Here is a 16,335-nt window from a genome sequence, read left to right as displayed (position 1 = left end):
GAGAGGTTCTGCTTCATCTTTTTTTTTTTATTATTATTATTTTGAATCGTTTGTGTGGCTTTAATTTAAAGTTAAAACCCCAAACACTTGAACAGCTAACAGAGTAAATAACTTCAGATTCAGCTGGAACTACTGAGAACACAAATGTGTAGTGCACCTCACTTTAAAGATTAAGCATTTTTAGTGTGTCCATACTACGTTTTGACATGTTTTATTCCTGGAGCCTCGGTGAAACCAGTAAGAGTATTTTACATCTTATGTGTAATGTACACTTCTCAAAAAAATGACAGGAACACTTGATCATCACAGTATAACACAGATGATTAAACTTCAGGGGTTTTCAGTTGGTAACCACAGCTCCCAATGGGGATCCATTCCACCTGGTTTGGTCCAAATGAAGTGACAACAGCTGCACTGGAGAGGCAACTCCCCCCTGCGCAGGGAAGGCCACAGACTATTGCTCCTGACTGATTTCCCTCTAGTTCTCCTTTTTGGAAGTGCCCTTGCCAACAGTGGCAGCATGAAATGATACCAGTTAGTCCAGCTCTTCTGTGATACCATATGCAAACAGGCAGTTCAAGGTTTTCTGTCTCCTAGTACAGCCTTGAAGGTGTAGATGGGTTATTGCACAAGGAGAACTAGACAGAGCCACAGAGGGGGCATCAGCTCAGCAGCAGGACATCAGCTAAACCCAAGACTGGTTCTTGATGCGAGAAGGAACTGGAGGAGCACTGCCAAAGCCCTACAAAATGACTTTCACTGGAATACTTGAGCATGTTTCTGATAGAAACACTACCTGAGGGTGGCATGAATGCCCAGCAGATTTTAGTAGGACGTGTGCTCACAGTACAGCACCGAGCAGCTCAATTGGTGATGGCCTGACAACACCAGAGCTTGCAGGTTAGCCACTGGTGCCGTGTTCTCTTCACAGATGAGAGCAGACCACCTTTAAACAACATGAAAGAGTCTGAAGACGTTGTGGTGAATGTTTTCTGCAACATTATCTAGTATGACAGGTTGGGCAGTGGTGGTCTCAAGTGGGATTTCCTTGCATAGAGACCTCCATGTTTTAGCCAACAGCTGTTGGGTATAGAGATGAAAACCTCAGATTCACTTTACATCTTTTGCTGGTGCACAGTGATGCCTTGCCTCGTCTGGGCAGTGTGTAGCCATAGTGGTAAAGGCATAGGTATCATGGACCTAGAACAATATTTATGAGTCCCACAGATTATCTAGTACCTCACTTATGCTCTGATCCAGGATCTGGGAGAAGATGAACCAGGGCATCATCCACTGTCTTACCAGGACCGTACCCAGATGTCTGAAGTGCATGGAGGCACATTGAGGCTGTAAACATTACTGAGCCAGAATAGTCTGATCACTCTGATTTAAATTTATAACTTTTTTGGTGTGATTTGATGATTTTGGTTTCCACTGGCCTTTGTTACATAATTTTGTTCTCAGCAAATTACACTGTGTATCAGTAAAGACTTTCAGCCTGAATATTTTGTAATCAAGACCCAATGTGTGATTTAAGTGTTCCTGTAATTTTTTTAAATTTTATTTTATTTTTTTGGAGCGGTGTATTTAGATTTTTTATTTTGTGCTGAGGCTGTTAAAGACTTTTCTGTGTGTCTGTTCAGACTGAGCAGGTTTGTGTTTCTTAATATGGACAGATGGTGGTGATAACGTACCTTAAATACCAACAAGTCCCCGAATGCAGGTGAAAAGACCACTAAGACCAAAAAGACACTGACACCAATATTTTATAAGCAGTGTTTTAAGTTTTAACTGTTCAGATTAAAAAAAAAAAAGTTTTAGGAAGTATCTTGATGCATTCTCAATCATCAAGGTAAGTAAATCTCCAAAAGTTGATTCTGTTCATCTGGACGTAGCGTTTCGTCACTTGGAGTCATGCACGTGTTAACTGGTGCAGGGGTTTCTGTGGTGGAGTATGAGCTGTTCCCTTCACAGAGATTTTTCTGTGTTTAGGTTTTTCACTCAGGCGTCCAGTCCTGGAAGAAAAGAGGTGATGTTTCTTAAAAATGTTACAGTGATCTATGTCAGTGGTAACAATCATAAGGCCTTGGGACTAGAAGCAGCCCAGCAAAGATCCACTATCTGGTCCACTGGAAGACGTTGGAAAATATGAAGGAGGGCATGAATTTTGGACTTTTAGATGGATTTATTAGATTTAGATTTCATTCATTTTTCTAAATGATAAAGTCTCCATGGCCATTCATAAAACGCCAAAGTAATTAAGAGACAGATAAACAATTAAATGACAGAAAAGTTCCATCAGCTGTTAAAAAAAATTGTTGTTTTTTAAAGTGTGTTTACAAAAAAACAACAAAAAAGCATTTTCTTTGAATTGACAAAAGCTTTGTTTTGTAATTAGAGCACAGTCTGAGCTACCAGACGTTGTCTAATTTTGCATATTTATTTCTTGCAGTTTAAGCCCAAACAACATTTCTTTAACATAAAGAAAAACTAAGATATACTGTTGAAATTACATGGCTGCTTTTATTAAGACATCACAGCCAAGTGTGTAGTTAAACTTCTTTTTATTAACTGAAATGGGAGTTTCACTGGTCCGTATAAAAAATGGGCTGTATGTGCTGCAAATTGAATGTTGGCTTCAAATTTTGTCCAATCAATCAAAACATCTTTCTTGACAAATAAGAAATCTCACAGTTAATACAAGACTTGATGCTCCTGCATCACTGGCATCAACTCTTTGTGTGACAGGCATTATTTCCAGTTTGATGGGTTGACATATTGTTTGTCACACCCACCTAGAAGCAGTTGTCTGGTCTTTTTAAACTAATGTGTGACCACTGCTGTGACTCATAGATCAGAATGAGATCTTTCCAAAAGAAAAATCCCTGGACAACACCTTAAAATTGTTATTAACAGTGCCTGCTGTGGGGGGCAATGGTCAGAAGTGAAAGAGTACAGTGTGCAGCTGTGCAAACAGATGAGGAGTCTTGAGTCTGTTTCACTCCCCTCGCTGTGTGGATAATACAGTATGAGACAATCATTCTTTCACCCCCTGCTTTTTGTGTAAAGGACAACGGTGAATAAACACAGGAGGGGGAAGGGAAATTTTATCGCTGACTAAAACAGAACAGCTAAACCCATTTCCCCCCACGGAAAATCGTTAAGCCCATCAGAAGTTTCGCAAGTCTGAGATTACTGTGTGTTCCAAAGTCACATCTTCAGAGCAGGAAACTCTTTAAAACTGATGCATTTTCTTTTTCACTTGGTCAGTCAGTCAGAGAAATTGTGTTTTTCCCCTGCTGAATTTCTGGTACCTCCAAATAAAGAAGGAGCAACAGTTTAAAAGCCCACATCGAGTAGCAATGACCTAAATTAATTTCACACTGAAGCCGAGTTGATTAATCGGTGCTGAAATTTTAATGACACAGCAAGACGGCAGCCCTCAGGCTTTGTTTGTTCAAAGGGTTTGTCTGTTGCATAAAAGGCCGGTGACCCCAGTTGTCTGATTACCTCTTAGCTCATTCTCAGAACGAATCAATAACAGTTAATAAACAGTGAACCATTTTTGGGTTGAGTTTAGACATAAAGTTCAGTTTGGACATCACACGAACCAGTACTCAGACTGGGATTTTAGTCTTCTGTGTCTCCTGGGGAGCTTTTTTAGAGTTTGAAAACTTTATAGGAGCTCCATCGAAGATGCTGTTGGTGTTGACCTTTGACTTGTTCCTTAGGAGTCCCAATTTTATGACCTCCATGGAGTACCCACTTATATTTATGCATATTTGGAGACTTTTTGGACTCTTGCAGGTTTTGCACATTGTCTTTTGTACTCTTAATGAAATGGATTTAACTCAATCAACAAAAAGTTACAAGTTACTACAACTTGACTGAAATCCATTAAGTATTGCTCATAACAGGAAGAGATGCAAATCAGCTCATATAAGATCCTTGCATGTAATTGTGTATCCCAGAATGAAAACCTAGCATGGAGGTTCAGTGGCTTTTCTGTAGACCTGCAATAGATTGTGTAAAAACACACATCCTGGGGAAAGTATATGAATATCTGAAAATGCCCAGGAGCAAAAAGGAGCAAAAAGAAGCAAGGTACCACCATAAATCTTTCAATAACTGGCCACCAGTTTCCCAAAACACACCTGAGTAACTCACTTCAGCATGATCCTCCAGTCTTCCTATCATTTCTCTACAGGTTAACCATGACATCATCTGCCCTCAGACTTGAGTGAAATCCAGATCTTTTGCCAAGTATATCATGAAATGATGAGGGAACAGGCCTCAACATGCCATAAAAGTGCCTGTGAGCCTTAAAATCACTTATGAGCCTCTGAAAACGGGGATCTGTTTAGAAAAATCGCTGAAATTCCTGAAATTTTTTTTAACATCTTGATTGTTTATTTAAACTCCAGTGTGGTGACATTGCCCAAAAACTCCTGGAGTTGACTGCATGACTGGAATAATTCAGAATGACGGCTGTTCAGGTCTCAGAGAAGCAGCTCTGAATATGTCTCCTTCCACTTTAATGTCGATCTCTACTGAAGGTGCAATTAAAGTCACCATTTCTATCAGTGACGTAATAACAGTATAACTGAGGAGCCCGGTGTCTCTGATTCCTGATGGAGCATTTGGATGTTTTTCTGCAAACTGACACTTTCTGAAAGTGTACTCATGTGTGGGCATCAAGATGAATCACTCCTGGCTCATGTGTCACAGTTAACTCCAGTGTTGCCTCTCACTCAAACGCCTGCCTCGAACACGCCTTCACATCTTACAGTAGCACACAGCATTTCACCTGCACCTGAAGGGGTTATTGCATGCACAGTGGAACAAAACCTTAAAAACAAAGATGACCATAAAAAAAGAAAACAAAGCATCTGCTCTTGAAGCTCACCCGTTTATGCAGACTACAGTACTTTGTTATTCCCCAGCTCTGTGTACTCTAGGAGAACAGCCATGGATGATAAGCTTATCTCCTCTGACTCAGCACAGTGAGAATGACTTAGCGAACAATAATCTCTGATACGCAGTCCTTCACAATAATCCTACACTTCAGAAAGTTCAATCACAAAGCTACAAAGACAAATAATGGTGTTCAAATTCATGTTTACAGCCACATATAAAAATATAGAACTGTGTGACGATTTTATTTGGTTCTGTTTTCTGATCTTATAACAAGAAACAGTCCTGCCTGCAAAAGCTGGACAGGTATGTTACGGGATTGCCAGGTGTGTTATCAAGCACCTCAAAGTCCTTTAAAAATGGGACTGACAGCAATAATCTTCTTTGATTTTTTTTATAGAGTAAATGTTTAACTCTAGCATGTGTGGCAGGAGTTAACCACCATGATGAATTAATTTCTGTTAGGATTAATAAAGTTTTGTAGAACCAAATGAAAGACAATTCATGGCCCAAGCAGTTCTGAGTGAAGTGTCAGCAAAGATTAACAAAAGCACAACATTCAGATTGAACGGCAGACTCACAAGACAGATAACGAGGGCTAAAATCATTCAAGATCAATTCCAGACTACATACCTCAGATGCCCACAACACTCATTTGTATTTCTTCTGGTTCATCTGAGTTCTTTAGGTTCATAACACAAAACAGGGCAAGAAAATAAACAACCTTTGAAACAAATACCCTGTTGGGTCTGTGTTTCCACAAGCCCCGCTAATTCTAGAGACTTATTCATCACGAAGAAAACAAGAAGAAGACAGTCGATCGATTGATCACTTGCGCAAGGGAGGCCTGTGTCCACCACAAAAATGACCCCGACTCTGACCTCCTCCTGCTGCCTTTTTATTGAGAGACAGTTCACACAAAACACGTCATAGCAAAGCAACGCCCACTTGGTTCTAAGACAATGCATTGTATGTAGGCCTACATGTGTGAACTTCTGTATCTAAGTAAGAATGTGTGTGTGTGTGTGTGTGTGTCTGTGTGTGTGTGTGTGTGTGTGTCTCTCAGACCTCCTGCTGACCAAAGGGTCATATAACATAAAAGCAGGAGGAACATCCCTGGTCATAAACAAGGTAGTCTCCCCCACACCCAATTTATGGTTCACCCACGATAACACAGTGAAGCCATACAAAGGGGAGGAAGTTTACCAACATCAAACAGACCTTCACAAGGATGTGCCTGTGATAAAAACACTACTGCCCCCCCCCCCCCCCCCCCCCCCCACTCAGAACCTCAAGAATCTGGGGAGGGGAGGACAGAAAGAATTCCTTTCACAAAGTTAAAACAATGTACAAATGGTAAACATAAAAATGACAAACATTTAACAATTCACTCTAACATACCCCATCAGATCAGCTGCATGAGCAATATTTGTCCAGTGTATACCTAATAGAAACACACTGCGCACCCTAGCAATAGAAAGAGATGCTTATACACAGAAATGATTAACCTGGACTCCTGTGTCTCCTCCTGGGACCTACAATTAATACAATCATTCCACAAAAACTGAATGGCAGCCTGGCACTACTTGGACTCCGACCCTCTCTGAGTGATGGATTTTCTTACAAGGAGGCCGTCATTCACAACACCACCTCCTCCTCCACCAGTCAAACACTACAGCCCCCTTCCCCCGGCTGTGTCCTGACCCTGTTTTTGCTGTGTCACAAAGCTGGAGTATGATGGTTCAGCTGGACGTATGGGGCAATCATGATGCCAAGTTTGCATAAAACATAAAATCTCACGTACTGTGGGCAGGAAGTGAAGGAACTGAAGACCCGGAGAGAAGAAGAACTACAAAACCTCACAAATGCTTACCATGCATGCACAAACACAGCCAAAGAAAGACAGTCAACCAGTGCCAGGTTTCTGCCATGCATCTCCCACAGATGTCCAGTGAAGTGCGCTCTGAGCATCATGACCCACATCATCACACTGTTTCGTCCTGCTGATTAGAATGGGAAGTAGTCATGATTTATTCAAATAAAGTTAAATACAAAATTATAATAACGATAAATGTAACTGATAATCTAAAGCACAGAAATATGTTTTTTATCAGCGTATTACAACTATTTGATAAGGTACAACTTTATTTAGCAGGAGATCCGTTTCTACTTCATAGATAAGTCTATAAAGTAAGCTTATCTTGATTTTTGAGGACTTTAATCTCTCAAAATAAAGACTTGTGTAATCTGCAGACTCACCTTTGGACACATTTCAGTTTTGCTAGTTTATCTTCCAAGTCACACATTTGTGCTGATTACCTGACAAAAAATAAACATTTTGCAAGCTGTACTTTCCCTGCTTGTATTATTTAGCGGTACTTCCTGCAACCCCTCTCAAAGGTCAACATAACACCTTAAAAATGTGCACTCAAACTTTCCCTACTCAGAACTGTCCTCTTTGTGGAATGGGTTTATTTTAGATGTAAACATTTCTCAATACTCAGGGGTATCATATTGATTTCTCAGCTGATGGTGAATAATACTGTATCAGAGACCCTGATAAGACGGCTGGACTAATTCTTCATGTTGTAAAGTAAATTTAACCATAGCAATATTAATACTTGCAATCACCTATTCCACAATTATGTGTTATTATATCTAGAGCTGGGAGAAACACCTGCATAAATATTTCTTTCCCTCCTATTTTGATTTTTTTTTTTTTTTTTTTTAAAAAAGGAAGATGCATGGAAGAGATATGCTTTTTGTTCCGATGATCAGTTTTATTCATGGCTGGTCCAATTTCAAAGTTGGATGCATCCAACCTTTATCTTTACTCATCATCTTCACTGGACCTTATTCTGTTATTAAAAATCATTATTTTAGGTTTCCTATTGTTCCTTTAAGTTTTACCTGCTTCAGCCAAGTAAGACATTTAAAGTTGCACACGGACACAGCAGCACAGAACAAAAACTGCATGAATAAAAATGAATTTGGATAATAAAACACTGCAGAAGCAAGAAAGAAAAGCAGATGATGCAAAATAAAAAAAATAGATCAGTTTTCACTTACACAGGCTTTGGTTGTGGATGCAGGATGGTGTGCAGTCCTCTGCAGAGCTGGAAAAATGAGATTAATTAGTTAACAATAATAATATTTTGTTTTGATTACTTCATTGTGAGTGGTAAATTAATATTATGTCTCCTAATTCCAGAAATACTAAGTACTTTCTAGATACAGCAAATATTCTTCTTCTTGTTATCCAATATTAAAGGATGGTGAACTACAGTAATGTTGCTACATTAAGTATTAAATCCATCCAGAATCACGTTTTGGATCTTCCAAAGTTACACCACCGAACATGCGTCATTAACCATGAACTGTATTATGAGAGGTATTATGTGATATCTCTACATTTGATGGCTGAGAATAAAGGAAGCGGTCTTATTGGTCAAATGTGCAAATCAGCATGAACCTTAGTGCTTGCATTAGGTAATATTGACTCTGTAAACACAGCTCCCAAGTGGGTCACACAAACTGCAACTTTTCCAAGTAAAAAAAAAAAGAAAAGAAAAGTTTGCAGGTTCTGATTTTAGAGGCTGAATAATTATGAATATTGAATGAAACTTTTATGCCACTTCTGGATACAGAATAAAGACAATTATATTAAATTAAAAAACAAATTGCAAAATAGAGATATTTTCTCAAGAAATACAATATTTTGTGTGCTATATAATGTCTGGTGGCATTTATACTTCTATTCCACGTATTTACTAAAAAATTCAAATATTTTACAGATGTTTCTACAATATAAAAAATATTTCAGGAAATCCATTTTTTCCTGCAAAACATCACATCAGTATATTAAATTCTCTACTTTAAGCAGTCCAGAGTTATATTCTGAACCAATATTTAGATTTTTTTTTCTTTATTTCTTTTTTAAGTTAACTTGCTCATCTCTAAATATTTCTTATTTCAAATTGTGCAAACAAACTGTTTCAGATGACTAAATGTGATTTCGTATTATGTGGCAATTTCAGATTGTCCATGAAACCTAATCTCTGTCTTTTGCACACTAAAGTACACACGTGCGCCCCAACACGCGCACACATTAGGAAACCTGAGCAAACTGTGGCATTTTTATCTTTTGTCCCGGTCCACTCAGGTTTGCTATAAAAGCCCGAGCAGCCTCCCAGTCTCTCTGCTCTGCTGATCCGGAGACCCCACCGCCCAACATGAAGCCCTTCCTCCTAGTGGCGCTGCTCGGACTGCTCGGTAAAAGCTTTTCAGCCCCGCACTACTATATTTAATCACACACGACATCACATTTTCAATCCAAACTGACATCCATGTGTTTTAACAGCCAGCGCGTTCGCTGCACCCGGCTCTCAGAAGGTGAAATGGTGCGTCAAGTCGGACCAAGAATTGCGTAAATGTTTAGATCTCGCCGCTGCGGCTCCTGCGTTCTCCTGTGTGAAAAAAGAAAACACCCTCGAGTGCATTATTGCCATTAAGGTGAGCGCTTTTTACATCCAGAGCACCAAATTAACCAGAAATACTCAATAATAGACTTTGACCAGGGCAGTTGTTATAAACGCAATGTAACTGAAGCGCTTCACAGTGCTCGGCTTATTCTGAAATGTTACTTAAGTAAAAATAAGTGAATGTAATGACTTCATTTTATTGTTTTTTTTCTTCACTTTCTTCGAGTAGGTTCATACTCGAACTACTACTAAAACATATCTAAAGTAAAGATAAACTAACTGTATCTGCTGTGGAGTGTTCTAGAAAAATGGAGTAGAGTTAAAAAATTAAAAAATAAAATCCGAACCAAATGCTTTGACTTTAACTATTTCAATTGCATCTAAATATTCAATTTAATTTGGTTAGATAAATACAATTTAAATGTTACATTTAATGGAAGCTTGTCAAATAAAATTTATTTGATTGGCATGGATTCAGTTTATACCAAGCACATTTTCCTTGATGATTATTTAGCTCATTAAAGAAACATTTGATTTTATATATTTCAGCTTTATTCACTTTACTCAAAATGATTGCATCATGTTTGTTGAGGATGAATAACTCCCCCCCCCTTTTTTTAAGTATTTAATGTGGGGAAATGCCTTCAACTTATCCAGTGAAATTCTATGTAAAAATGACTTGACCTCAGTCATACAATAAATACTCTCCGGCAGGCTGGTGAAGCAGATGCCATTACTGTGGATGGTGGGGACATTTACACTGCTGGCTTGAACAACTATGACCTTCATCCCATCATTGCTGAGGACTATGGCACCGGTATGTCTAGTCATCAGCTGTCATTAGTAGCCTAATGAAATAAGCTCAAGCAAGAACATGTTTAGCGTTTTATGTGAATGTGATTTAGCTGTTTCAATAATATTGTATCCATTTTTTTCCATTCATTCAGGTACGGACACCTGCTACTATGCTGTTGCTGTGGCAAAGAAGAACACTGTATTTGGCTTCAAAGATCTCAGGGGGAAGAAATCATGCCACACTGGTTTGGGGAAATCTGCAGGCTGGAACATTCCCATAGGATCTCTGGTGACCATGAATGTTATTGAGTGGGGTGGCATTGAAGACAAACCTCTGGAGGAGGGTAAAGGACTTTTTGTTTCTGGTTAGCTAATAACATTTGACAGTTTTAGTGCGTGTATGGTCAAAGAACAATAAGATCAGACCTTTTAATGAGAAACTGGACACCTGAGAAACAATTAAACACACTTATTTGCTTTACTGACAAGAATTTATTGGCGGGATCAAAACTACAGGAAAAGTAGAAACAGACAGGGAAGGGGCTACCTAGCTTCTTTTTTATTAGTCCTGTATTTAACCAGGTAATCTCATTGAGATTAAAAATCTCATTTCCAAGAGAGACCTGGCTTCTGCCCAGGGATTATAAAATCCTGTGCCTGTCAGCACTTCTTATCACTTATAACACTTCCTTTTGTTAAATATAATTAACTGAAGTTCAAAAACTAGTCTGTTTAGACTAGTTACGCCTGTTAGACAGTTGAACAAATCAATGTCCATCCATCTTCTTCTTAACCAATTCCGGATCACAGGGGCTGGAGCCTGGCTCTCAGGGTGAGAGGCGGGAAAGGTTGCCAGTGTGTTAGGGACCAAGACAGGAAAACCACCCACACTCACATTCGTACATATGGTCAGTTTAGAATTGACAATTAACCTAACATGAAAGAAACTGGTGTATGCAGTATCCCATGCAAGGGGATGGAAACTCTGCACACACAGTATAATATGAAACTTCTAAATGATAAAAATGCATATGGGAACTTTCATATTTGTCTTTAAAGGGAGACAGTGGCGACACTCTGGCTCTATTGTCAGTGTTTTGGTTTTCTTTTCTAAATTATGACCTTGGCCTTGTTTTTTGTTATGCAGCTGTGAGCACCTTCTTCCATGCCAGCTGTGCCCCTGGGGCAGCAAGAGGCAGCAAGCTGTGTCAACTGTGCAAAGGAGACTGCTCCAGGTCCCAGAGGGAGCCTTACTATGACTACAATGGAGCCTTTCAGTCAGTGTCCACTTTTTAATGTGAACATAAACTTCTACGCATTTAGCCGAACGTTTTATCTGTAATAATATGACTTTTGTATTTAACAGGTGTTTGGCCGAGGGAGCTGGAGATGTGGCTTTTGTAAAGCACGTCACTGTGCCAGGTCAGTATCACAACAACCTTTATCCATTCTAACATGTAAAGAAGCACTGAATCATAGTATTGTCAGGTTTTATTTATCAAAAAAAAAAAAAAAGCTTTACCATGATTAAAAATTTCATTTTGAAAATCGACAGGGACAAGAGGGTACCTGATGAACATACATGACACACAAATACAACTGTTGCACACTGCACAAGTCAAGGACAAGTCGAGCAGAATTTCAAAGCAAATTTCAGTGCAATCACATTGACCACGAATGTCATTTTCTCAATCGATTAAAATCGTCTAAAACGCCCTGAAACTTCTACAAAATATGGGAAAGGATAACTGTGAAAAACACTGATGTAAAACCTGTGTCATATCACACTTCCAGAATCGGATAAGCCATCGTACGAGCTGCTGTGCAAGGACAACACCAGAGCACCTATTGACAACTATCAAACCTGCTCCCTAGCCAGAGTGCCAGCTCACGCTGTTGTTACTCGCAAGGATCCACAGCTGGCCGACTTGATCTGGCAGAGCCTTGACCGAGTTCAGACTGACCACGTAGGAAGTACACTGAATAACATCTAATTTCAGCGTATTCTGATTCCTTGTGTTTCAGCAGCCTTATTGCTTTCCTAATGAATCATCTCACTGGCTGCCTTTTCAGAGCTTTAACCTCTTCTCATCTGAAGCCTACGCACCCGCCAAGAACCTGATGTTCAAAGATTCAACAGTGAGGCTCTTGAGGGTGCCCCCAAACACAGACTCCTTCCTGTATCTGGGTGCTAACTACATGAGCATCGTCCATTCCCTTAAAAAAGGTAAAGAACACAAGCAAGACAGGCAGAAACACAATTGTTAGTCAGGTGTTGGTCTGGCTTATGTCTTAAGTCTTTCTTCCCTCTCTAGAGCAGGCATCAGACGATGCATCCCCTGCCATTAGATGGTGTGCTGTGGGCCATGCTGAGACCGCAAAGTGTGACACGTGGAGCATCAGCAGTATGTCTGGGGACACCACCTCCATTGAATGCCAGAGCGCCCCTACAGTTGAAGAGTGCCTGAAGAAGATTATGGTAAACTCTGGAGGAAATATCGAAATCTGTTAATTTATTATTTTTTGTCTCCACTCTGTGACATTCATCTCTGCTTTGAATCGCCCCGCAGCGTAAAGAGGCCGACGCAGTGGCCGTGGATGGAGGTCAGGTGTTCACGGCTGGAAAGTGTGGCCTGGTTCCTGTCATGGTGGAGCAGTATGACCAAGGTAGATAACAAGAAGAAGAAATAACACACACACAATCCTGTGTCTTATTTCACCTTTTTTATATGAGTAATATTTGTTCATTTTGTCTCCTCTCACAGAGTTGTGCAGCCGCTCTGATGGTAGTAAACTTTTGTCTTTTTCTTCCTCTTTTTATGATATGGACACATCTTTTAAAAAGTCTAGAGAAGTGCATTATTTTAATTGTAACACAATTTCAATGACCTGTTGTGCTGATGACCAGATTTCTATTTTTATCCTTGGACTCTACCACTCTACTACTACAACTATAATTTAACTAGCTTTATATGAACAACCAGTTCAAGGAATCCTTATTTATTCATTAGTGACCCCTTAGTTTATCCTCTGAAACTTCTGAAGCTTTGAACAACAGGTGGATGGAGCTTGTCTTCATTATATATTAAGGATATAGTCTCTTTATGGCATTACAAACAACCAAGATTAAAAAAACAATACTAAATAAATCCCCAAATTGAGCATTTACATAAATCTGGAGACCTAGCATTTAGCTCATAGGTATTGCTTGTACATTGTTTAAAATTTTAGTGGCTCCGGTTTTGTAAGTATCCACCATGATAATGAAAGTTGACCTTTAAAAGGGGGATTAATTTCAAATTAATCCCCCAAACAGAATAGATTTATATTAATGTCTCTCTCCAGTTGAATGATTTGAAATGTCTACTTTCCGTATCCACTCTCAGTCACAGCCTCCTCATACTATGCTGTTGCTGTGGTAAAGAAGGGTTCAGGGGTGACCTGGGAGAATCTGAAGGGGAAGAAGTCTTGCCACACAGGAATCGGCAGAACTGCTGGCTGGAACATCCCCATGGGTCAAATCTACGAAAGACAACAAGACTGTGACTTCAGTGAGTGACTGCGAGCTTCTCCTTCTTTTACCAACAGAAAGAAATTTAAAGCCACCCACAGAAATCATACATCTCCCCTTTTTCTAAAAAAGTTTGTTTAGATGACTCGCGTGATGAATCTATATTTAAACAAAAGCCACAATCTTCCATTAACCTTGACAAAAGAGGTTTGCTGATTGTGGAACTCTTTCTGCATCTCTTCTTCTCATCAGCCAAGTTCTTCAGTAGTGGCTGTGCCCCCGGAGCAGAGCCCAGCTCTCCGTTCTGTTCTCTGTGCATCGGCAGCGGTAAAGCTGTGGGAGACCAGGCCAAATGCAAAGCCAGCGCGGATGAGAAGTACTACGGTTATGCTGGAGCCTTTAGGTACAGCAAGAAACAGAATGGCATCGCATACAAGTTTGTGTATAAGGAGAAAGTTAGCAAAGAGACGGGAAGCACTGGAAAACAACAGAACCAGCTCTTCTCAATCTTGCCAGCTACTGTTATGTTTTTTTTTCTTATATATTTCTTTTGTAAACAGCCAAGAATGTGTCAAGAGCTAAAGCATGTTTTCCTCCTAAAACCAGAACTTTTTAATCATTTTAAAAATTTTTGTGAACTTTAGCAATGATAAGGTGTAATTTTTAATTGGTTAGCCATTTACCCCCAACTTCACTCTTTGTCTCCAAAGTCATGATGTATGGCATATCATTACAGGTGTCTGGTTGAGGGTGGTGGTAATGTTGCCTTCATTAAACACACAATTGTGACAGAAAACAGCGATGGTAAGAGGACTGCACTGATCTGCACTACCTGCTCCGATGACATTACAACAGCTTCTAAACTTTATTCCACCTCTCTTTATCGAAGGTAACGGTCCAGACTGGGCTCGTAATCTGAGATCTTCTGATTACCAGCTCATCTGCCCTGGGAAAGGACCAGTGGAGATCAGTGATTATGCCACTTGTAACTTGGCTGAGGTGCCTGCACACGCTGTGGTGACTCGCCCAGAAAGCCACAGTAAGGTGGTCCGCATCCTTCAGGAACAGCAGGTTTGTGATAAAGTCTAAGATAGCTACTTGAAATGAAATAAGAGCTTAATATAAAATTGTTGTTGTTTCAAAGCACTGAATTCCCAGTGCAAAAATCTTACATCAAGGTTCAACTTCTCTAGACGACACGGATGCTGAGTCTGAAATAGAGAAGCATCCTGTCATTACAGAAGCTGCATACAGTTTGTTTGGCATTCTGTTTTGAGCACAACAATGAATTTTAACCGATTTTCCAAATAGTTGCCAATTAACTCTGACAACTTTAACATTGTCCCTTTGTAGGGGCTACATCTAAGACTCTCCAGGCCTCAGTTAACAAGTTAAAGCTTATAACAGCAGAATTAGAAAAATACTGAGCAAATGTGGCTTGTTTGGAAAGATAAAGCCGCTTCTCTCTACCGAGAACATAGCAGCACAGCTTATATTTGCAGAGTTGCATCTGAACAAACCAAGAGACTTCTGGAACAATGTTCTCTGGGCGGACGAGACCAAAGTGGAAAGGTCTGGCCTTAATGTACAGGACCACGTTTGTTGAAAATCAAACATAGCATATTCGCACAAACACCTAGTAGAAACTGGTGGTGGGGGGGGTGTTGATTTGGGCTTCTTTTACAGCAACGTGGCACAAACACTTCAAGTTACTGCTCCCAAAGTTGATTCTACTTGCTACTGAATCATGGAGTGTACTTAGTTTGTCACAACTGCATAGAGTCCTGTGAAAACTTTATTTTTTGATGACTGTACTTGCACTTGATCTCAAGTGGGGGGGGACCTTGGCATTTCAAAAACCAATAGTTACAAAAGTCATGATGACTTCTGTTTTTCCACATTCTGCTGGTTTCAAAGAGTAAAGTAACCAGTGTAATAGAAATCTAAAAACTAAATAACTGCTTCAAACCTAAATTTTGTTCTTAGGCCAGATTTGGAAACAGCGGAACCGATCCTTCATTCAGAATGTTCCAGTCAGAAAATGGAAAGAACCTCCTCTTCAAGGACTCCACTAAGTGTCTCCAGGAGGTACGACTGGGAACAACCTATGAGCAGTTTTTGGGAATTCCTTACATGAACGCCATGAAGGCACTGAGACATTGCAGCCAAACTACTCCAGGTTTGTACTACTGCAGAAATTACTTAGCATTTAAATGTTACTTTTGTACCATCTTGTACCAGATAAAATAACATTCATACTCGACATTCTCCAATTGTTTTTGTTTGCCTCTCTTCCCAACAGATCTGGAAAAGTCTTGCACATTCCATAACTGCCAGCAAGGCTAATGGAGATGTAGACAACACAGTGATTCAGCCATCTTACCCACTTACTTCCTACACTTACCCAAACATAGTGTTTCTCCTCTTCTGATCTTACTATAGACTTGTTTTTAGAAGCACAATTGACACTAAATATCATCAGTCCTGCCAATCAACAATATGTGAAACGATCATCTCCACATGTAGCTATTTTTATGCTGCTGAAACAGCATGTTACACTGCATTTGTCACTAGATCAACTATGTTTTGTTAACACGTGACTGACTTTTCTCAAATAAAGACATTTCAATGCTC

At 39.7% G+C, this 16,335-nt stretch overlaps 1 protein-coding gene across 1 annotated transcript; it reads left to right on the top strand.

The window, feature by feature from the left end:
- The first annotated feature begins 9,046 nt into the window (after window positions 1-9,046).
- tfa (transferrin-a) lies at window positions 9,047-16,335 on the top strand. Its single transcript, XM_006786499.3, has 17 exons — window positions 9,047-9,186; window positions 9,275-9,426; window positions 10,110-10,212; window positions 10,343-10,534; window positions 11,338-11,467; window positions 11,557-11,612; window positions 11,985-12,157; window positions 12,264-12,417; window positions 12,506-12,669; window positions 12,761-12,857; window positions 12,956-12,976; window positions 13,577-13,741; window positions 13,954-14,104; window positions 14,438-14,505; window positions 14,591-14,772; window positions 15,688-15,880; window positions 16,004-16,335. Exons 1-17 carry the CDS (start codon window positions 9,147-9,149, stop codon window positions 16,045-16,047), a joined length of 2,085 nt encoding a protein of 694 aa, XP_006786562.2. The 5' UTR covers window positions 9,047-9,146; the 3' UTR covers window positions 16,048-16,335.

The sequence above is a fragment of the Neolamprologus brichardi genome, chromosome 18 (genome assembly GCF_056152115.1).
Source record: "Neolamprologus brichardi isolate AB-2024 chromosome 18, ASM5615211v1, whole genome shotgun sequence".
NCBI lineage: Eukaryota > Metazoa > Chordata > Actinopteri > Cichliformes > Cichlidae > Neolamprologus > Neolamprologus brichardi.
The sequence above is the reverse complement of the archived record's forward strand: the minus strand, read 5'-3'. Positions and strand labels throughout refer to the sequence as shown.